Source organism: Choloepus didactylus, chromosome 1 (genome assembly GCF_015220235.1).
Source record: "Choloepus didactylus isolate mChoDid1 chromosome 1, mChoDid1.pri, whole genome shotgun sequence".
Classification (NCBI taxonomy): domain Eukaryota; kingdom Metazoa; phylum Chordata; class Mammalia; order Pilosa; family Megalonychidae; genus Choloepus; species Choloepus didactylus.
The window spans coordinates 107114816-107137787 of record NC_051307.1 but is presented as its reverse complement, the minus strand read 5'-3'; the positions used below and the strand labels follow the sequence as shown (position 1 = coordinate 107137787).

At 36.1% G+C, this 22972-nt stretch overlaps 1 protein-coding gene across 1 annotated transcript in view; it reads right to left on the bottom strand.

The window, feature by feature from the left end:
* EHHADH (enoyl-CoA hydratase and 3-hydroxyacyl CoA dehydrogenase) overlaps nucleotides 1-22972 on the bottom strand; it is a 72325-nt gene that overhangs the window by 29155 nt on the left and 20198 nt on the right. Inside the window, exons 3-4 of the mRNA XM_037839068.1 lie at nucleotides 9338-9510; nucleotides 5711-5822 (exon numbers count right to left, since the gene is read on the bottom strand). Of these exons, the coding sequence (XP_037694996.1) occupies nucleotides 5711-5822; nucleotides 9338-9510 (285 nt within the window). The remainder of the gene's footprint in view (nucleotides 1-5710; nucleotides 5823-9337; nucleotides 9511-22972) is intronic.

Genomic DNA, 22972 nt, shown 5'->3' with positions numbered 1-22972 from the left:
CAAATGGGCATAAAGTGGAAGACAGAAACCGGGAAATAAAAGGACCTTCAGGGCAACTAAGTAGGGACTCACGAGCTACTCACAAGATGGACTAAAATTTTATTCAGCTGTAATGATTTCTTCTGGCCTGGATTTCACCAAAGTGGAGGATTACCAGTACTTTTCTTACAGAGTCCATGAGATTCCAGGCACTTTTAATCTGCTTCAAAGAACTAAGGGCTTAAAGATAGTTTTGTACCTCCAACCCAAATCCTCAGGCTGTGGTTTACACTTGTTTTTCTCTTGTGCTGCACTCAGTGTAGACAACACTCAGTGTAGAACCCAGTCCAATGGGCTCTAATAGGAATCCTGTATAGACTCATCCAATCTGGGTAATCTTAATTTTCTTCATAGCTTATTTACAACCTTAGTTTTTTTTTCCTACATGGAACCCTCTCCAGATGTCATTTTAAAGTGCCTCTAAAATTCAACTGCCTACTTAAAGTAGAGGTATTAGCTTTCTTCTAATTCACTGTAACCTTTCCATGCAAATCAAAAGCCCTCACATTCTTACTGTTTTTACTTTTGTCTCTTCAGCATGTTAAAAATAGTGATATTTCTCTAAGCAGTGCTGTGGGAAAAGGCCAATCCTAGTGCACTTCATTTCTTTTTGTCAAAGAAGTCAGTTTTCGTCATGATTTCCCTTAAGATACTCTTGCCTTTTCAGAGTTAATTCTGAAGACAAGACCACAAAATTCCTCGATAACCCCCACATACTTTAATTTTTGTAAACCTTAAAATTTACAAACTCACCTCACATTACTGATTTTCCCTTTATTATATGCCTCTTTGTTTCCTTTCTATTTTGTCTTTTGCAGAATGAACTGTTTCATGTGCTTTGAATTTCTGCGGTTTGTTGAACTGTACACATCCTGTTATGATTTCTATATTAGATACTTAAAATAGTTCACATTTTTAAAAGTATACTTATACTGCTGTAAATTAAAACAATTTCTAGCTTTTTAAATTGAAGACAAGAAATGTAATACTTTTAGTTTTTCCATTTCCCCTTTCTCATTCTATAGGATTTATATCTACCTCTCATCTGATAGAAAAAATCCACTTTTATGCATACACTCATATTTTTTGAATTTGGATCATGTACACATAGTTTTATATCATGATTTCTGCATCAAAACAAACAGGTTTTGATCAGCAATTTTCAAACTTTTTAGTCTTAGAAGCCCTTTGCACTCCTGAAAATGATTGAGGATTCCAGAGAGCTTTTGTGTATGTGGGTAATATTTATCAATATTTACTGTATTAGAAATTAAGTCGAGTGGATCAAAGACCTCAATATAAGAGACAGTACCATAAAACTCCTAGAAGATAATGTACTTCAAAACCTAGTATTAGGAGGTCACTTCTCAGACCTTACATGCAAAGCACAAGCAAAAAAAGAAAAAAATAGATAAATGGGAATGCCTCAAAATCAGAAGCTTCTGTACCTCAAAGGAATTTGTCAAAAGGTAAAGAGGCAGCCAACTCAATGGTAAAAAATATTTGGGAACTATGTATCTGATAAGGGACTGATGTCTTGCATATATAAAGAAATCCTACAACTCAACGACAATAGTACAAACAGCCCAAGTATAAAATGGGCAAAAGATACGAAAAGACATTTCTCTGAAGAGGAAATACAAATGGCTAAAAATCACATGAAAAAATGTTCATCTTCACTAGCTATTAGCAAATCAAGACCACAATGAGATATCATCTCACACCAATTAGAATGGCTGTCATTAAACAAACAGGAAACTACAAATGCTGGAGAGAATGTGGAGAAATTGGAACGCTTATTCATTGGTGGTGAGACTTTATAATGTTATAGCCACTCTGGAGGACAGTTTGGCAGTTCCTCAGAAAACTAGATATTGAGTTACCCTATGATCCAGCAATTTCACTTCTCAATATATACCCAGAAGAGGTGAAAGCAGTAACATGAACAGATATTTGCACACCGATGTTCATAGCAGCATTGTTCACAATTGCTAAGAGATGGAAATAATCCAAATGTCCTTCAACAGATGAGTGGTTAAACAAAATGTGGTATATACACATGATGGAATACTAGGCAGCAGTAAGAAGGAACGAAGTTGTGAAACATATGACAACATGGATGAACCTTGAAGACATAATGCTGAGTGAAATAAGCCAGACACAAAAGGAGAGTTATTGTATGTTACCACTAACGTGAACTCTGTGAAAAATTTAAAATAAGTGCCTTAAAAAGTAGAATATAGGGTACCTAGAGATAGTCAGAACCTAGTGAAGGGGGAACAATAATCTAATATGTACAGATGTGATAATGAGAGTGAACTTAATGGTATGGGAATGGTCAGGTGTGACTGGTTTGTTAATGGGATTATAAGTATCAGTGATGCATTGAAGGTAAACATGTTTGTAAATGGTTGTTTAAAGGCAAGTAACCCACAGAGTAGCACCACAAACCTAAAAGTATTAGCATGATTACTTACAAGGTATGACAATGATGCAGAGGGTTAACACCAGAGTGGTATGGAAAAACTACCCATTACGTATTAATAACTATATTTAATAGGAATATCTTACCAACTTTACACAAATACTAGGGATGAATAATTAGCAGCAGAAAAGAGCTCTGGGATGTATTATGTTATGATAATTGTTTAAAGTTGAGAATGATGATGACTGCACAACTAAGTGAAGATAATGTAAGAAACTGACCATTTATCTTGGGATAGAATATATATTAAGTCAAGATAGGAACATACTACTTAATAAATCAAGCCCTTGACTTGAGAATTGCTGTGTGAGATCAAAGGAAGAGATGGTTATATGGAGCAAAATCTATATTTTCCTGTAGCACACTATATAATTTAACTTGTATGGTCAGTTTACTCAAATGGTATGTGAATATCTTTCAATTTAACAAAATTAAGAAAAAAAATCGGGGGAGTAGGGGTATGGGATGTTTTGAGTGTTCTCTTTTACTTTTATTTTTATTCTTATTTTCATTTTTATTTTTTGGACTAATGAAAATGTTCAAATATTGACTCTGGTGTTGAATGGACAACTATATGATAAAACTGTGAACAATTGATGTACACTTTGGATAATTGTACGGTATGTGAATATATTTCAATAAAATTACATTTAAAAAAAGAAATTAAGTTGAGAAAGTTAAAAAAGTTTATTAATTGATTTTAAAGTAACAATAACAAACCCACTACCTGTAATATAAACCTCTTTTACGCAAAATAACTATATTTTTAAAACAAAGAATTTTGTGAGAAGAGTGTCACTGTTTTATATTTCTGCAAATTTCTTTAATATTTGGATTAGTAGAAGACAGCTGGATTCTCATATCTGTGTCTGCATTCAGTCATGATGTCATATGGCAAATAATAGGCTCTGGAAAATTCCACTCTACACTTCTGAGAGAATGAGAGTGAAAAAGGCAAATAATGTCTTATTATTAAGAAAATAGTTCTGATCTCATAGAGCTCTAATGGATCCAGGAAACACCCAGGAATCCCTAGACCATATTTTAAGATTTAGATTTAGATTATAATTTCAAAGACTGAATAGCATTCTAGTATATGAATGCTCCATATACCTAGGATTTATTTCTGGCCAGAGTGATTTTAGTTCCTTTTGTTTCATTTTATTTTTATCCTTTGAAAGATTGCAGGATTCCATTTTCTGGAAGTATAAAATCTTTACCAAAAATACATCAGAGTATTGATATCTCCTCATCATTTTTTTCCAGCAAAACAATGTGCTTGTTAAAATTCAATCTCTGATTCTATTTCATATCTGAAGAATTTCTTCTGTTTTTTCCTTTGGTTATTGCTTCTCACCTTTTTGCTTTGTTTTGTGCTTTGGGAGCTCTAATTACCCACAGCAGAGACCTCTGTTATTTACTTTCCATGTCAGCCACCTTCATTTGCAGGTTATCATTTTGCCAAATTCCTCTGAATTCTGTGTGTCTCTATATTGCTGATTCAGTTATCTGTTCTATCTTTTCTCCTTTCTATTGCTTCAGAAGTTAATGGTAGAGGCTAATTTTTTATTTTTAAAAGGGTGTTATTATTTAATAAAGAAAATATTTTCTTTTCTAATTCAGAATTTGATTTTTCTAAAACTTTTTGTTGCTTATCATCTGTTTCAGCAGATTCATATTTATGTTTCCATTTTCCTAATGCCGTAGACTTTTTTCACAGGTTTTGGGGTTTTCAGTTTTTTTTTGTTTTTTTTTTTTTTTTAATTTGTTTCTTTGTTTCTTTGGTTCATTGAACACTATCTGCTAATATTTGTTATTACTGATTGGGAGCCCTGAAACGCTAGCACTAAAACCCACCCTCAACATCCTGTTCAAATATAGAGAAAATCTACCTGGACCTAAAGCTGGTTAAAAGCATTATTCCCAACATCTCTCCCAGTACTTTGGGTGCCAAGAATGATCCCACCAAAGTCTAGAGCCTGAGAGCATCCTTGTCCTGTGAATGAACATAAAGAATCTCATCAGGTCCCAGCCGAAGCTCTCTGTGAATAGAGCAGAGGCTTTCTACACTGCTCAGTGAACAAGGAAGACAGCACCCAGAAAATAAAAGCAGAAGAAAGAACAGGACACTATTGTTCTCTTAGGCAGTTGGACAGAGAACATCTGGAAGTGAACTGCAGTGTGCTCAGACATATCTTTCCCAGATGGTATCTTAAAGGAATTGTGGAGAAGTGATGACTGGTGTTGCAGTTGCTCCACTTTCCAGAAGTACTTCTCTTATGGATTTTAGAAGATCAGAAGTTTATGGTCACTTAACCTTTGGGGTATCCCCTTTGGGGATAGTGCCTACAGGGTTGGTGGATTTTCCTCACTCATATCATTAGGGAATATTTAGCTTTCAATAACAATTTTATTAATCTTTTTTCAAAAATATTCTTTCTCAGAAAAAATGTTTTCTAAACTATAAGGCAAGATTCTTAGTATTATTAACAGCAGCTGTATTAGTTTCCTATTGCTGCTGCAATAAATTACCACTAACTTAGTGGCTTAAAATGACACAAATTTATTATCATACTGTTCAGGAAATCAGAAGTCCAAAATGGGTTGGCAGAGTTGTGTTACTTCTGGAGGTTCTATGGGAGAATAATCCATATCCTTGCCCTTCCAATTTCTAGAGGCTGCCTACATTCCTTGGCTTGCAGACCCTTCCTCAATCTACAAAGCCAGCAGTGTAGAATCTTTCTCCTCTCTGACCTCCTGCTTCCCTCTTATAATGTGCTCTTGTGATTACATCAGGCCCATTCAGAAAATCTCAAGATTCTTAACTTCATCACTTCTGCAAAGTCCCTTTGGAATGTAAGATAACATACTCACAGATTCTGGGAATTAGGACATGGACATCTTTGGGGGGGGGGCATTATTCTGCTTACCATGTCCATCATTATCAAATACCTTCCATGGGACTGGCACTATACCAGAGGAACATCATATTATTTCATTATTCCTTAAAACAAACATATTTGGTTGTTTTACTAATAAGAAAATGGAGGCTGAGAGAAGTTCAGTCCGGGCCAGTCTTTTCAACTGCCTACTTGACATCTCCACTTGGATATACAACAGGCTTCTCAAACTTAAGTCCAGTTCCTTGTATTGATCTAGACAGCTGCTGGCAAGGTTTGTACTGACCTGAGGTAATTAAGTCGAGTGCAGTAGGAACTCCAATGAGTCTGGGGAGAAGTTGGGTTCCTCTTGCACCAGGAAGAAGTCCTAGTGTGACTTCTGGGAAGCCAACTCGAGCCTATCAAAGATTGAAGGCATAAAAGCAATTGAACAAGATGATACTAAAGAATAAAGGCAAGCACTCCCCTGGATTTCCTACACCTTCAAAAACATTGCTTCATAGACTTCAGCAAGAGCTTCTATGGGGAAAGTTAATGCACATCCTTTCCTTTAATTAACAACATAAAAATAACTGTGCCATCCATAAGTTTTCATGTTGAAGCACATCTCTAGCATTCTTACACATTTTTTCTCTGACTCTATTATGACCTGTCTCAGCCAACAAAAATAATGGTCTTCAGGAATGACTTTCTGAAGTTCTGTAAAAGTCAAACAGCTTAAGAATGTGAAAAGACAACCCACAGAATGGGAGAATATATTTTCAAGTCATATATCTGATATAGGAGTTATATCTGGAATATATAAAGAACTATTACAATTCAATAATAAAAAGAAATCTAATTTTAAAATCGACAAGGGAGCTGAATTGACATTTCTCCAAAGAAGAGAACATGAAATATGCTCAATATCATTAGGTATCAGGGAGATGCAAATCAAAACCATAATGAGATACCATTTCACACCCACCAGGATGGCTCTAATCAAAAAGGCAGATAAAAACAAGTGCTGGAGAGGGTGTGGAGAATATGGAACACTCACACATTGCTATTGGTGATGCAAAATGGTGCAACTGCTTTGGAAATCAGTCTGGCAGTTCCTCAAAAGGTTAAACATAGAGTTACCATATGACCCAGTGTGAAGGTTAGGTTCATGTGTCAACTTGGCCAGGTGATGATGCCCAGTTGTCTGATAAAGCAACTTGGCCTAACCATTACTGCAAGGACATTTGTGACATGAAAGCTGGTTTATTAAACGATCAGTCAACTGATTGCATCTCCGGCTGATTGCATCAATGAAGGGAGTGTCTTCTTCAATGAGAGGATTCAATCAGCTGGATTTAATCCAATCAGTTGAAGATTTTTAAGGGATAAGCAAGATAACTTTCATTTCTTCTGCAGTCAGCCATCCTCTCCTGGGGAGTTCACGGAAGACCTTCATTGGAGTTGCCAGCTTGCTGCCTGCCCTACGGACTTGTGCATCCTGCCCTATGGAATTTGGATTCATGCATCCCCACAGTTGCATGAGACACTTTTATAAAATCTCATATTTATAGATATCTCCTGTTGGTTCTGTTTGCCTAGGGAACCCTAACTAATAGACCCAGCAACCCCACTCTTGGGTAAATACCTAAGATAAATGAATGCATATATTCACACAAAAACTTGTCATAAATTTTCATAGCATCATTATCGAGGCAAGTTTAAATAAATGATGATATATCTATATAACAAAAATTATGCAGTCTTTTAAAAGAGTATTTGCAGTAAAATTAACAGCTTATTTCTTATCAGAAACCCCAAATGCCAAAAATCAGTGGAATGATATATTTAATGTGTTGAAAGAAAAAAAGTCTCAACCAAGAATTTTACATCTGACACAACCATCCTTCAAAAAATGAAGGAGAAATTAAGAAATTCCCAGAGAAACAGGAAGTGAAAAAGCTTGTCACTAAAAGATTTTCCCTACAGGAAATATTAAAGGGAGTTTTTTGGGCTAAAGTGAAAGGATGCAAGACAGTAAATCAAATCCATATTAAGAAATAAAGAACACCAGTAAAGGTGACGAAACGGTAAATATAAAAGATGGTATTAATGTATTTTTTGCTTGTAACTCCTCTTTTTTCCTATCTGATTTAAAAGACAACCACATAAAGCAATAATTACAAGTTATATTGATGGGCACACATTGTATAACTAATTTGTGACAATAACAGCATACATGGGAGGAAGGGAATGGAGCTATAGAGGAGCAAACTTTTTGTATATCATTGAAATTAAGTTGGTATTACTATGAACTAAGATGGTTATAAATTAAGATCTTAATTGTATTCTCCAGGGCAACAGCTAAGAATAATATAACTCTAAAATATATAGTAAAAGAAACAACAAGGGAATTAAAAGGGACTAGAAAACATCTATTTAACACAAATGAAGGCAGAAATGGGGGAACTGAGGAATAAAAAAAGGCACAAAACATACAGAAAACAAATAGCAAAATGGCAGAATTAAGTCTTTCCTTTTCAGTAATTATATTAAATATATATGGATTAAATTCTTCAATTAAAAGGCAGAGATGGCAGAATGAATTAATAATAATTAATTATGAGTTAAATATAATATTAGTATAAAATAGAGTAAAAACTAAAGACAATAAAATCTCAGATACTGATTTTTTTTTTTTAAAGGTTTCTGTAAGAAAGAAAATGCATAGGAAAAAGATCAGAAGGAAATATAATAGAATGTTAATAGTGGTTATTTCTGAATTGTGAGTTTAATTTACATATTGTTATGGGTTGAACTGGTCCTCCAAAAAGATATGTTGAAGTCCTAATGCCTATACCAGTGAATGTGACCATATTTGGAAATAGGGTCTTTGCTGACATAACCAAGTTCAGATGATGTCATACTGAATTAGGGTGGGCCCTAATCCAATATGAATGAGAAGAGACACAGACACAGAGACAAAGAGGAGAACGCCATGAGAAGACAGAGACACAGAGGGAAGATGGGCATGTGAAGCTGGAGGCAGAGACTGGAGTTAGATTGCTACAGGACAAGGAATACCAGGGATTGCCAAAACAGTCAGAAGATAGGAAGAGGCTCTTCTAAGAGCCTTCTAAGAGAGCCTGGCTCTGCTGACACCTTAATTTTAGACTTCTAGCCTTGAGAACTGTGAGACAATACATTACTACTGTTTTAAGCCACCCAGTTTGTGGTACTTTTTCATGGCAGCCCTAGAAAAATAATAAACATCTGTATACATTCCTGTTATTTTCTAATCTCTTGCAATTACAAGGATTATTTTTATCATTAGAAAAAAAGCTACTTACAAAAATGTTACCTTTATAAGACTTGTATCACAGATCTCATTTTGCATGCTTAAAAACCCAAATTAAATCTTTTCCAAAAATAAATTCATTTTCTAATTTTGTATTCTTTTCAAATAGGACCTTGTCATCTCAGGTACTGCTAATTATAAGGGGCCACAAAATTGAAACCTCTGAAATAGGAAATGAGAATGTGAATATTTATGCATACTCAGGGGTGATAATTACAATATTCAATACTCTATACTGCATGAGCATGGCTCAGTGAAGTCTGATACCGACCCAGGAATTCTCCTTTAGTTGGTGGATCATGGAAAAGTCCGAGAATTATGGTTAGGGAAATCAAAGGAACAGTCAGGGGGCTCAGGGTAGCAGCTATTTACCAACCAGAATGGAAGTATTTTAACAATCGGTACCACTGTACTGGTAGGTATCAGCTGAATATCAACATTAGAGATACCTAACAGTCATTAACCAGTAAGCTAACCATTCACTAATTATCACTTCTGATGCTTATGACTACATTTACAGCCTGCCCTAAAGAAAAGCCCCACAGACCAAGCCCCACATGGAGCCTCAGCCATTACCTCTGCATGGGCAATCCTGTAGTGACAGCCCAGGGCCAGCTCGAGTCCCCCTCCTAAAGCCAGGCCTTGGATAGCTGCTACCACCGGCTTCTCATTTCTCTGTATTTCATCTACTAAGTTTCCCAACGAGAAATCAGAAAGTCTCGGAGCTTGGAAGCTGCGGATATCAGCACCTAAGGACACAAAGAAGAGGAGAAAAGAGGGTTGAGAAAGACATGAGCTTTGTTATACGACAATAAGGCACCAGATAACTCTTAAGGAGTCTAAGGCCTCTTTGGGCCCATGAAACACTGCACATAAAGAAACAAGTAGCCTGGAAATGGAGAAAGATGAGGGAAAATCCTTAAATGTTTATCAGGAATCCTGTAATATTCTAATATCTGTCTTTCCATATGACAGGCAGCATTTATATCTTTAGAAAAATTTAAAAGTTCAAAGAAGGTAACAGGGATTCTCCTCCAAAGATCATTATTCTGAGACTGAGTCAGCCCCTCTCATTTTGTGCATGATGCTCACCAATCTTATGCATGACAATTTAGCCCCATATCTTTGTTAAGGTCACAAGTCATGACATTATAAAATCTCAGAGTCAAATACATACAAATTTATGAGCTATATGTTAATTGACCAACTTGGAATCATGTTTCTGTGACAGAATTTTTGTGATCAATGAAGGTAACAACAAAAATAAATAAATAAAACAAAAATAAAAGTAACAATATTTATGGCTTTTTTCTGTTATAAAAATAGCATGTATTATGGAAAATTTGAAAGATACACATTACAAAGTACATAAAGATCACTCTAAATATTATCACACAGAGATAAATTAATTTTTTAGTGAGTTTCTAGTTTTTTACCCTATGCACATATAATTTTCCTGCTTTGTGACCCTGAGTAAGTTATTTTATCTTTTTGTCTCAATATGTACCTTAAAGGAATGAAATGAGAATTAAATGAAACTTTAACTATAAAATGTTTTTAAACAATATTGAGAGCATACTATAAAATCATTTTTAATATTTTCCTTTTTTCACGTAACACTATACATAGTGAACTTTTTATCTGTTCTTTGAAAATATTAAGCTTTTTGTAAATAAAGTAATTATTTCATGTGTGGACTATTTCATCCTTTTTCTTTTTTTTGGGGGGGGGGTGGGGGGTGCTTCTCATCTAGCATCAGTCCAGGAGTTACACTTCTTTTTCAGCAAACCATCAGATTTCAATCTCCAGTCCAATGTTGAGTTCTCTTTTGTTTGTTTGTTTGTTTGTTTTTAGATCCCTTTTGGTTTTAGAGAAACAAGATCAATTTCAATCTGGATCTCAAGCCTCTATCATTCCTGTGTCCTTAGGCTGAAATGGTTCTTCATGTAATAATGGGAATTACCATCTATTGGGTGAATAAGAAGCAAGTAGTTTCTTATTTAATTTTCATAACACCCAGTTTAAGTAATATAATATCCTCATTTTATGAGTAAGGAAGTTAATAAGGCTTTGAGATGTTAAATGACTAGAGTTCACACATGACTTGTAACTGGTAGACTAAGGATTTGAATCGGGCAGTTTAACTACAGAGCCAACATGCTTAAATACTATACTACATACAAAGATATAATTTTTAATAAGGACAAAAAAAGAAGGGGCAGGGGTGGAGGGGTATAGGAACAATGTATGTGTATGTTATTGAAAATAAGTTGGTATCAAAGCAAATATGATTGTTTTATGTTTGGGAAGTTACATTTTAACCTCATGGTAACCACAAAGAAAATACATTCAGAAAGAAATGAGAAGGTTCTCAAAATGGCACAATACAAAAGCCATATAAATATGTAAGTAGTCATTAATGGAAGAATTGAGAGTCAAAAAAGGTATGACTTACAAAAACAAAAACAAAATAACAAAATGGCAGAAGAAAGTTCTGCATCATCAGTAGTTATTTTAAATGTAAAGAGATTAAGGTCCCCAGTCAAAAGGCAGAGAGATTGGCAGAATGGATTAAAACATGACCCAACTATATACTGTTTATAAGAGACTCACCAAATTCAAGAACATAAGCAGGTTGAAAGGAAAGTAGTAACAAATTATCTGGTATTAATAAAATAGACTTTTAAGTCCAAAACTGCTATGAGGGACAAAAAGGTTCACAATATACTGATAAAAGGGTCAACTCAACAAGAAGACAAAACAATTTTATATATATATATATACACACACACACACCTAACAGCAGAGTCCCAAATATATATGAAACAAATATTGATAGATTTGAAGGGAGAAATAGATAGTTCCTCACTAATACTAAGAAATTTCAATATACCACTCTCAAGAATGAATAGAGCATCTACACAGAAGATCCCTAAGGAAATAGAAGACTTGAAAGATACTCTAAACCAGCTAGACTTAACAGAAGTCTATAGAACACTCCACCCAACAGCAACAGAATACACATTCTTCTCTAGTGCACCTGGATCATTCTCCAGGACAGACCATATGGAAGGTCACAAAACAAGTCTCAATAAATTAAAAAATATTGAAATCATATAAAGTATCTCTCTGATCACAATGGAATGAAGCTAGAAATCAATAACAGAGGGAGAAATGGAAAATTCACAAATATATGGAAATTAAACAATGTATTCTTAAACAACCCATGGGCCAAATAAGAAATCACAAGGGAAATTAGGAAATATCTTGAATTGAATGAAAATACACAACACACCAAAACTTATGGGATGCAGCAAAGGCAGTACTGAGAGGGAAATTTAGCTCTAAACGCTTACATTAAAATGAAGAAAGATCTTAAATCAGAGACCTTACCTCAAAATTAGAAGATCTAAAAAAAAACAAAAAACAAAAAACAAAATAAAACCAAAGCAAGCTAAGGGAAGGAAATAACAATGAGATAGAGAATAAAAAACAATAGAAAGAATCAACAAAACTGAAAGTTGGTTCTTGGAAAAGATCAATAAACTCGACAAACCTTTAGCTAGACTAACAAAGAAAAAAAGGGGACACAAATAACTAAAATCAGAAATAAAAAAGGACTATAAGAGGATACTTTGAACAACTGTATGCCAAGAAATTGGATAACCTAGATGAAACAGACAAATTCCTAGAAACATACAAACTACCTACACTGACTCAAGAAGAAATAGAAGATCACAATAAACCAATTACTAGTAAAGCGATTGAATCAGTAATCAAAAACCTTCCAATGACGAAAACTCAGGACCTAATGGCTTCATAGGTGAATTTTACCAAACATTTCAAGAAGAATTAACACCAATCCTGCTCAAAGTCTTCCAAAAAATTGAAGAGAAGAAAATTCAGAAACAAGAAAACAAGAAAAGAAAACTCAGACAAATATCCCTTGTGAATACAGATGCAGAAATCCTCAACAAAATACTAACAAAACAAATCCAACAGCACATCAAAAGAATTTTATAACAAGATCAAATGGGGTTCATCTCAGATATGCAAGAGTGGTTTCCAATAAATGTAGTACATCACATAACAGAACATAGGGAAAAAAAAAACCCCACATGATCATCTCAATGCAAAAAGGCATTTGACAAAATTCAGCCCTGCTTCTTGATAAAAACACTTAGAAAACTAGAAAGAAATGGAAAGACATTCTGCATTCATGAATTGGAAGAATAAATATTGTTAAGATGTCACTTCTTCCCAAAGCAATTTACAGATTCAACATAATCCCAATGAAAATTTTGACAGCCTTCCTGGCAGAAATGGAAAAGCCAATCAACAAGCTGATATGGAAGGGTAAGAGGCCCCAAATAGCCAAAGCCATCTTGCAAAAGAACAAAATTGAAGGACTCAAACCATCCAATCTTAAAATTTATTACAGAGCCATAGTAATCAAAACAGCATGGTACTGGCACAAGGACAGACATATCAAACTGAGAGCTCAGAAATCAACCCTCACATATACGGCCAACTAATTTTTGACAAAGGGTGTCAAGTCCACTCAATGGGGAAAGAATAATCTCTTCCACAAATGGTGCTGGGAAAGCTGGCTATCCACATGCAAAAGAATGAAGTTGGACCCCTATTTCATACCATTTACTAAAATTAACTCAAAGTAGATAAAATACCTAAATATAAGAACCAGGACTACAAAACTCCCAGAAGAATACATAGGGAAGCCTCTTTAGGAGCTTGTGTTAGGCAATGGTTTCTTAGAATTTACACCCAAAGTAAAGCAACAAAAGAAAAAAATAGATAAATGCGACCTCTTCAAAATTAAAAACTTTTGTGCTTTAAAGACTTAATCATGAATGTAAAAAGCATACCCAATGGGAGAAATTATTTGGAAACCAACAATCATAACGGTTTAATATCCAGAAGATATAAGGAATCCTAAAACTCAGCAATAAAAAGACAAACAACACATTTTAAAAATAGGCAAAAGATGTGAATAGACATTTCTCCAAAGATTTACAAATGGCTAAAAAGCACATGAAAAGATGCTCAACATCACTAGCTATTAGGGAAATACAAGTCAAAACCACAGTGAGATACTATTTCACACACACCAGAATGGCTACTGTGAAAAAACAACAACAGAAAATAACAAGTGTTAGAACAAGTGAGAGGATGTGGAGGAATAAGAACATGCATTCACTGCTGGTGGAAATGCAAAATGGTGCAGCTGCTATAGAAGACAGTTTGGCAGTTCCTCAGAAAGTTAAGTATAGAATTAGCATATGACCCAGCAATTCCACTTCCAGGTATATTATATACCCAAAAGATTTAAAAGCAGGGACTAGAACAGATATTTACATACCAATATTCACAGCGGCACTACTCAAAATTGCCAAAAGATGGAAGCAACCCAAGCATCCATGGAATGAAGTCCTGATACATGTGACAATATGAATGAACCTTGAAGACATGATGTTGAGTGAAATAAGCCAGACACAAAAGGACAAATATTGTTTGATTTCACTGATATGAAATAATTAAAATAAGCATACTCATAGAATTAGAATTTAGAATTTAGGTTACCAGGGGATGGGGTTAGGGTAGAGAATCAGGAGTTAATGGTTAAATTGTACAGTTTCTGTTTTGGTTGATCATAAAGTTTTGGTAATGAATGGTGGTGATGGTAGTACAACAGCGTGAAGATAATTAAGCGCAATGAATTATACATGTGAATGCTGTTGAAAGGAGAAATCTTAGGGTGTATATATTTTACTAGAATAAAAATTAACAAAAAAACACACATAGAACTGTACAACAGAATCTGTGAACCCTATTGTAAACAATGGACCACAGTTAATAGTACAATTATAAAAATGTTCTTTCATGACTTGTAACAAATGTACCACATGAATGCAAGGTGTTAATAATATAGTGCTATATGGGAACTCTGTATTTTATGCATGATTTTTCTTCAAACCTACAACTTCTCTAATAAAAATACATACATACATACATAGTAAATAAATAAGAGAGGGAAAAAATACTGCATTACATTCTTCTGCATACAACATAAGGTTAGTATTATGATTATCCAATTTTACAGAAACCAAGGCACCAACATGAATACAGTCATTTCACTTTTTAACTGTTTATTTTGTGCACAAAGAAATGGAACTAATTTTTGGATACTGACTTCATATTCAGTAAAATTTTAAATTATCTTATTATTTCTGATTGATTGTTGCAATTTTTCTATAAGTACCATCATATCTTCTGTATAATGAAGCTTTGTCTGTTTTCCAATCCTTATCCCTTTTATTTCTTTTTCTTGCCTTAGCTGAACAGAAATGATGAAAGTAGTCAAGTTGAATTGTTCCTTTCTCACAGGGAAAACTTTCAATTTACCATTTTGTTTGATGTTTGCTGTAGTTTTTTTTTTTTAATAGATACCTTTTGTCTGATTAAGACATTTCATTCCTATTTTAGTTTACTAAGAAAATTTATCTTTAATGAATGTCATATGTTCTCAAATGCTTTTTCTGTAGCTATTGAAATAATCAGGTAATTTTTATCCTTTAATTTTTTTTTTTTTTACTCATCATTTTATTGAAATATATTCACATACCACGCAGTCATACAAAACAAATCGTACTTTCGATTGTTTACAGTACCATTACATAGTTGTACATTCATCACCTAAATCAATCCCTGACACCTTCATTAGTACACACACAAAAATAACAAGAATAATAATTAGAGTGAAAAAGAGCAATTGAAGTAAAAAAAGAACACTGGGTACCTTTGTCTGTTTGTTTCCTTCCCCTATTTTTCTACTCATCCATCCATAAACTAGACAAAGTGGAGTGTGGTCCTTATGGCTTTCCCAATCCCATTGTCACCCCTCATAAGCTACATTTTTATACAACTGTCTTCGAGATTCATGGGTTCTGGGTTGTAGTTTGATAGTTTCAGGTATCCACCACCAGCTACCCCAATTCTTTAGAACCTAAAAAGGGTTGTCTAAAGTGTGCGTAAGAGTGCCCACCAGAGTGACCTCTCGGCTCGTTTTGGAATCTCTCTGCCACTGAAGCTTATTTCATTTCCTTTCACATCCCCCTTTTGGTCAAGAAGATGTTCTCCGTCCCACGATGCCGGGTCTACATTCCTCCCCGGGAGTCATATTCTACGTTGCCAGGGAGATTCACTCCCCTGGGTGTCTGATCCCACGTAGGGGGGAGGGCAGTGATTTCACCTTTCAAGTTGGCTTAGCCAGAGAGAGAGGGCCACATCTGAGCAACAAAGAGGCATTCAGGAGGAGACTCTTAGGCACAAATATAGGGAGGCCTAGCCTCTCCTTTGCAGCAACCGTCTTCCCAAGGGTAAAACTTATGGTAGAGGGTTCAACCCATCAAACCACCAGTCCCCTATGTCTGTGGTCATGTTAGCAACCATGGAGGTGGGGTAGTCGAATACCCCTGCACTCTCCACAGGCTCCTCAAGGGGGCACTACATCTTTTTTTTTTTCCTTGTTTTTCGTTTTTTTTTTAACTTTCCCTTCTTTTTTAAATCAACTGTATGAAAAAAAAAAGTTAAAAAGAAAACAAACATACAATAAAAGAACATTTCAAAGAGACCATAACAAGGGAGTAAGAAAAAGACAACTAACCTAAGATAACTGCTTAACTTCCAACATGTTCCTACTTTACCCCAAGAAAGTTACATAATATAGCAACATTTCTGTGAACTTGTTCCTACTATATCCATCAGAAATTAACAGACCATAGTCATTTCTGGGCATCCCCAGAACGTTAAATAGCTTATCTGTTCTTCTTGGATTATTGTTCCCCCTTCCTTAATTGCTCTCTACTGCTAGTTCCCCTACATTCTACATTATAAACCATTTGTTTTACATTTTTCAAAGTTCACATTAGTGGTAGCATATAATATTTCTCTTTTTGTGCCTGGCTTATTTCGCTCAGCATTATGTCTTCAAGGTTCATCCATGTTGTCATATGATTCACCAGATCGTTCCTTCTTACTGCCGCGTAGTATTCCATCGTGTGTATATACCATATTTTATTTATCCACTCATCTGTTGAAGGACATTTGGGTTGTTTCCATCTCTTGGCAATTGTGAATAATGCTGCTATGAACATTGGCGTGCAGATATCTGTTCGTGTCACTGCTTTCCGATCTTCCGGGTATATACCGAGAAGTGCAATCGCTGGATCGAATGGTAGCTCTATATCTAGTTTTCTAAGGAACTGCCAGACTGACTTCCAGAGTGGCTGAACCATTATACAGTCCCACCAACAATGAATAAGAGTTCCAATTTCTCCACATCCCCTCCAGCATTTGTAGTTTCCTGTTTGTTTAATGGCAGCCATTCTAACCGGTGTTAGATGGTATCTCATTGTGGTCTTAATTTGCATCTCTCTAATAGCTAGTGAAGCTGAACATTTTTTCATGTGTTTCTTGGCCATTTGTATTTCCTCTTCAGAGAACTGTCTTTTCATATCTTTTGCCCATTTTATAATTGGGCTGTCTGTACTACTGTCATTGAGTTGTAGGATTTCTTTGTATATGCAAGATATCAGTCTTTTGTCAGATACATGGTTTCCAAAAATTTTTTCCCATTGAGTTGGCTGCCTCTTTACCTTTTTGAGAAATTCCTTTGAGGTGCAGAAACTTCTAAGCTTGAGGAGTTCCCATTTATCTATTTTCTCTTTTGTTGCTTGTGCTTTGGGTGTAAAGTCTAGGAAGTGGCCGCCTAATACAAGGTCTTGAAGATGTTTTCCTACATTATCTTCTAGGAGTTTTATGGTACTTTCTTTTATATTGAGATCTTTGGTCCATTTTGAGTTAATTTTTGTGTAGGGGGTGAGGTAAGGGTCCTCTTTCATTCTTTTGGATATGGATATCCAACTCTCCCAGCCCCATTTGTTGAAAACACCATTATGGCTCAGTTCAGTGACTTTGGGGGCCTTATCAAAGATCACTCGGCCACAGATCTGAGGGTCTATCTCTGAATTCTCAATTCGATTCCATTGATCGATATGTCTATCTTTGTGCCAGTACCATGCTGTTTTGGCAACTGTGGCTTTATAATAAGCTTCAAAGTCAGGCAGTGTAAGTCCTCCCACTTCGTTTTTCTTTTTTAGAGTGTCTTTAGCAATTCGAGGCATCTTCCCTTTCCAAATAAATTTGATAACCAGCTTTTCCAAGTCTGCAAAGTAGGTTGTTGGAATTTTGATTGGGATTGCATTGAATCTGTAGATGAGTTTGGGTAGAATTGACATCTTAATGACATTTAGCCTTCCTATCCATGAACATGGAATATTTTTCCATCTTTTAAGGTCCCCTTCTATTTCTTTTAGTAGAGTTATGTAGTTTTCTTTGTATAGGTCTTTTACATCTTTGGTTAAGTTGATTCCTAGGTACTTGATTTTTTTAGTTGCTATTGAAAATGGTATCTTTTTCTTGAGTGTCTCTTCAGTTTGTTCATTTCTAGCATATAGAAACATTACTGACTTATGTGCATTAATCTTGTATCCCGCTACTTTGCTAAATTTGTTGATTAGCTCTAGTAGCTGTATCGTCGATTTCTCAGGGTTTTCTAGATATAAGATCATATCATCTGCAAACAATGACAGTTTTACTTCTTCTGTTCCAATTTGGATGCCTTTTATTTCTTTGTCTTGCCAGATTGCCCTGGCTAGCACTTCCAGCACAATGTTGAATAACAGTGGTGACAGCGGGCATCCTTGTCTTGTTCCTGATCTTAGAGGGGAGGCTTTCAGTCTCTCACCATTGAGTACTATGCTGGCTGTGGGTTTTTCATATATGCTCTTTATCATGTTGAGGAAGTTTCCTTCAATTCCTACCTTTTGAAGTGTTTTTATCAAAAACGGATGTTGGATTTTGTCAAATGCTTTTTCAGCATCTATTGAGATGATCAATTGATTTTTCCCTTTCGAGTTTTTAATGTGTTGTAATACATTGATTGATTTTCTTATGTTGAACCATCCTTGCATGCCTGGAATGAACCCCACTTGGTCATGGTGTAGGATTTTTTTAATGTGTCTTTGGATTCGATTTGCAAGTATTTTGTTGAGGATTTTTGCATCTATATTCATTAGGGAGATTGGCCGGTAGTTTTCCTTTTTTGTAGCATCTTTGCCTGGTTTTGGTATTAGATTGATGTTAGCTTCATAAAATGAGTTAGGTAGTGTTCCATTTTCTTCAATGTTTTGAAAGAGTTTGAGTAGGATTGGTGTCAGTTCTTTCTGGAAAGTTTGGTAGAATTCCCCTGTGAAGCCATCTGGCCCTGGGCATTTATTTGTGGGGAGATTTTTGATGACTGATTGGATCTCTTTGCTTGTGATGGGTTGGTTGAGGTCTTCTATTTCTTCTCTGGTCAGTTTAGGTTGTTCATATGTTTCCAGGAAATTGTCCATTTCTTCTACATTGTCCAGTTTGTTGCCATACAGTTGTTCATAGTATCCTCTTATAATTGTTTTAATTTCTTCAGGATCTGCAGTTATGTCACCTTTTTCATTCATTATTTTGTTTATATGGGTCTTCTCTCTTTTTGATCTTGTCAGTCTAGCTAGGGGCTTGTCAATCTTGTTGATCTTCTCAAAGAACCAACTTTTGGTGATATTTATCCTCTCTATTGTTTTTTTGTTCTCTATGTCATTTATTTCTGCTTTAATCCTTGTTATTTCTTTTCTTCTATTTGGTTTAGTGTTGGTTTGCTGTTCATTTTCTATCTTCTTCAGTTGATCCATTAGTTCTTTGATTTTGGCTCTTTCTTCCTTTTTAATATATGCGTTTAGTGCTATAAATTTCCCCCTTAGCACTGCTTTTGCTGCATGCCATAGGTTTTGGTATGTTGTGTTCTCATTTTCATTCGTCTCTATATATTTAGCAATTTCTCTTGCTATTTCTTCTTTAACCCACTGATTGTTTAGGAGTGTGTTGTTTAACCTCCAGGTATTTGTGAATTTTCTAAGTCTCTGATGGTTATTGACTTCTAATTGTATTCCATTGTGGTCAGAGAATGTGCTTTGAATAATTTCAATCTTTTTAAATTTATTGAGGCTTGTTTTATGTCCCAGCATATGATCTATTCTGGAGAAAGTTCCATGAGCACTAGAAAAGTATGTGTATCCTGGTGATTTGGGATGTAATGTCCTGTATATGTCTGTTAAATCTAATTCATTTATCAGATTGTTTAGGTTTTCAGTTTCCTTATTGGTCTTCTGTCTGGTTGATCTATCTATAGGAGAGAGTGATGTGTTGAAGTCTCCCACAATTATTGTGGAAACATCAATTGCTTCCTTTAGTTTTGCCAGTGTTTCTCTCATGTATTTTGTGGCACCTTGATTGGGTGCATAGACATTTACGATTGTTATTTCTTCTTGCTGAATTGCCCCTTTTATTAGTATGTAGTGGCCTTCTTTGTCTCTCAAAACATCCCTGCATTTGAAGTCTATTTTATCTGAGATTAATATTGCTACACCTGCTTTCTTTTGGCTGTAGCTTGCATGAAATATTTTTTCCATCCTTTCACTTTCAGTTTCTTTGTGTCCCTGTGTCTAAGATGAGTCTCTTGTATGCAACATATTGATGGTTCATTTTTTTTTATCCATTCTGCGAATCTATATCTTTTAATTGGGGAGTTTAATCCATTTACATTCAACGTTATAACCGTGAAGGCATTTCTTGAATCGGCCATCTTATCCTTTGGTTTATGTTTGCCATATTTTTCCCTCTCTCTATTAATATCCTTTATTGTACCCATACCGAATCTCTTTAGTACTGAACCTTTCTCCAAGTCTCTCTGTCCTGTCTTTGTTTCTCTGTCTGTAGGGCTCCCTTTAGTATCTCCAGTAGGGCAGGTCTCTTGTTAGCAAATTCTCTCAGCATTTGTTTGTCTGTGAAAAATTTAAGTTCTCCCTCAAATTTGAAGGAGAGCTTTGCTGGATAAAGTATTCTTGGCTGGAAATTTTTCTCACTCAGAATTTTAAATATATCGTGCCACTGCCTTCTTGCCTCCATGGTGGCTGCTGAGTAGTCACTACTTAGTCTTATGCTGTTTCCTTTGTATGTGGTGAATTGCTTTTCTCTTGCTGCTTTCAGAACTTGCTCCTTCTCTTCTGTGTTTGGCAGTGTGATCAGTATATGTCTCGGAGTGGGTTTATTTGGATTTATTCTATTTGGAGTTCGCTGAGCATTTATGATTTGTGTATTTATGTTGTTTAGAAGATTTGGGAAGTTTTCCCCAACAATTTCTTTGAATACTCTTCCTAGACCTTTACCCTTTTCTTCCCCTTCTGGGACACCAATGAGTCTTATATTTGGACGTTTCATATGATCTATCATATCCCTGAGGTCCATTTTGATTTTTTCAATTTTTTTCCCCATTCTTTCTTTTATGCTTTCATTTTCCATTCTGTCATCTTCCAGGTCACTGACTCGTTGTTCAACTTCCTCTAGTCTTGTACTATGAGTGTCCAGAGTCTTTTTAATTTGGTCAACAGTTTCTTTAATTTCCATAAGATCATCCATTTTTTTATTTAGTCTTGCAATGTCTTCTTTATGCTCTTCTAGAGTCTTCTTGATTTCCTTCATATCCCGTACTATGGTCTCATTGTTCATCTTTAGTTCTTTGAGTAGCTGCTCTAGGTGCTGTGTCTCTTCTGATCTTTTGATTTGGGTGCTTGGGCTTGGGTTATCCATATCGTCTGGTTTTTTCATATGCTTTATAATTTTCTGTTGTTTTTGGCCTTGTGGCATTTGCTGAACTTGATAGGGTTCTTTTAGGGTTTGTAGACCTATTGAAGTCCTTATCTCCAATTTATCAGATCTACAGCTTCGTGGAGTACACTTTCTCTAACTAACCAGCAGGTGGCGTCTATGAGCCACCTGTTCTCCACAAGCCAGTTCTCCCCTGCTTAGCCTTTTTGGTGAGTGGGGGAGTGAGTCTTGTGGGGCCCAATTGGTGTACCAAGCTTGCGTGTGTAGTTGGTGTTGCCTGCCCTGTATGTGGGGCGTGTTTCTGGGCAGCCGGGGAGGGGGGGTGGCCCTAACAGTCAAATCTCCCTGGTGATCCTAGAGTTTTAAAGCTGCTGCAATAGTGTAATCCTTGAGTTCAGTCCTGCCACAGTTTGTCTCTGCCACTGACCCACAAGTCCTTGGTATTGGCGTATGGCTCCTGAGACTTGCAAGTGGTCCACTCTTCCAGGCTGTGCACCCCGTGTCCTCTGTTGTGGGATGACTGTGCTATGTCACAGGTGAGTGCCGTCCCCCCAGGGCAGTTCTCGGCTGCTGGGCTGTGTAGGGAGTCTCCCAGTCTGCTCAAATGATGGCTGAGTGGGGCTTTGTTAATTCACACTGCTCCACCTTCCCAACTCTGGGACAATCAGCTGAGGTTGCAGGGAAGGCTAATGTCCACTCCTAGTTTTGTGGTGTGTGCCTGTTATTTGAAGCACTTCCGTCACACTGGGTTGTGTGGGGCAGCTCTGGGCTATGGGGCTGGCGATGGGCAGGAGTGTTTCCTGTCCACCAGGATGATGGCTGTGAGCGGACACCCCCCTTTTCTTGGGAAGTTGTGGTGTTTAGTGAATTTTCTCAGCCACTGGATTATTGCCTTTTGTCTCAGAGCTCTCTTAGTTCTGCTCTTGACTTGACGTGCCCAAATTGAAAGTCTTTGAAGCTTTCTGTATTGGGCTTCTTGGAGTAATTGTTTTAGAAAAAGAAAAAAGGATTAAAAAAAAAAAAAAAAAAAGGGCCCTCCTCAGAGATCTAATGGGTTATTGAAATGCTAATAGACAAAGCAACCAGGGCCATTAAGGAAAGGTCCACAGGGCAGAGAGATCAGCTTTTCTTTGGGATTTGCATATGCACCTCAAGGCCTGAGCTCCGCCCTTCCCCTTTCTGTGTTCACCAGAACTCCAAAAATCCTCTGCTTTTATTTTGGAGTTTTTTGTGTTGTTTTTTTTTTTTTCTATGCCTGTCTCCTCTCTGCTGGGCTGGCTGCTCTCAGATTCTCTGGTGTCTGGTCTCAGTCTATCTATGGTTGGAGTTTGGATCAGTAGAATGAGTTTCCGATAAGGGCTGCCACTGCAGTTCTCCCTTCTCCTTCTCGGAGCTGACAGCCCCTCCTCCCACGGGACTGAGCCTGGCAGG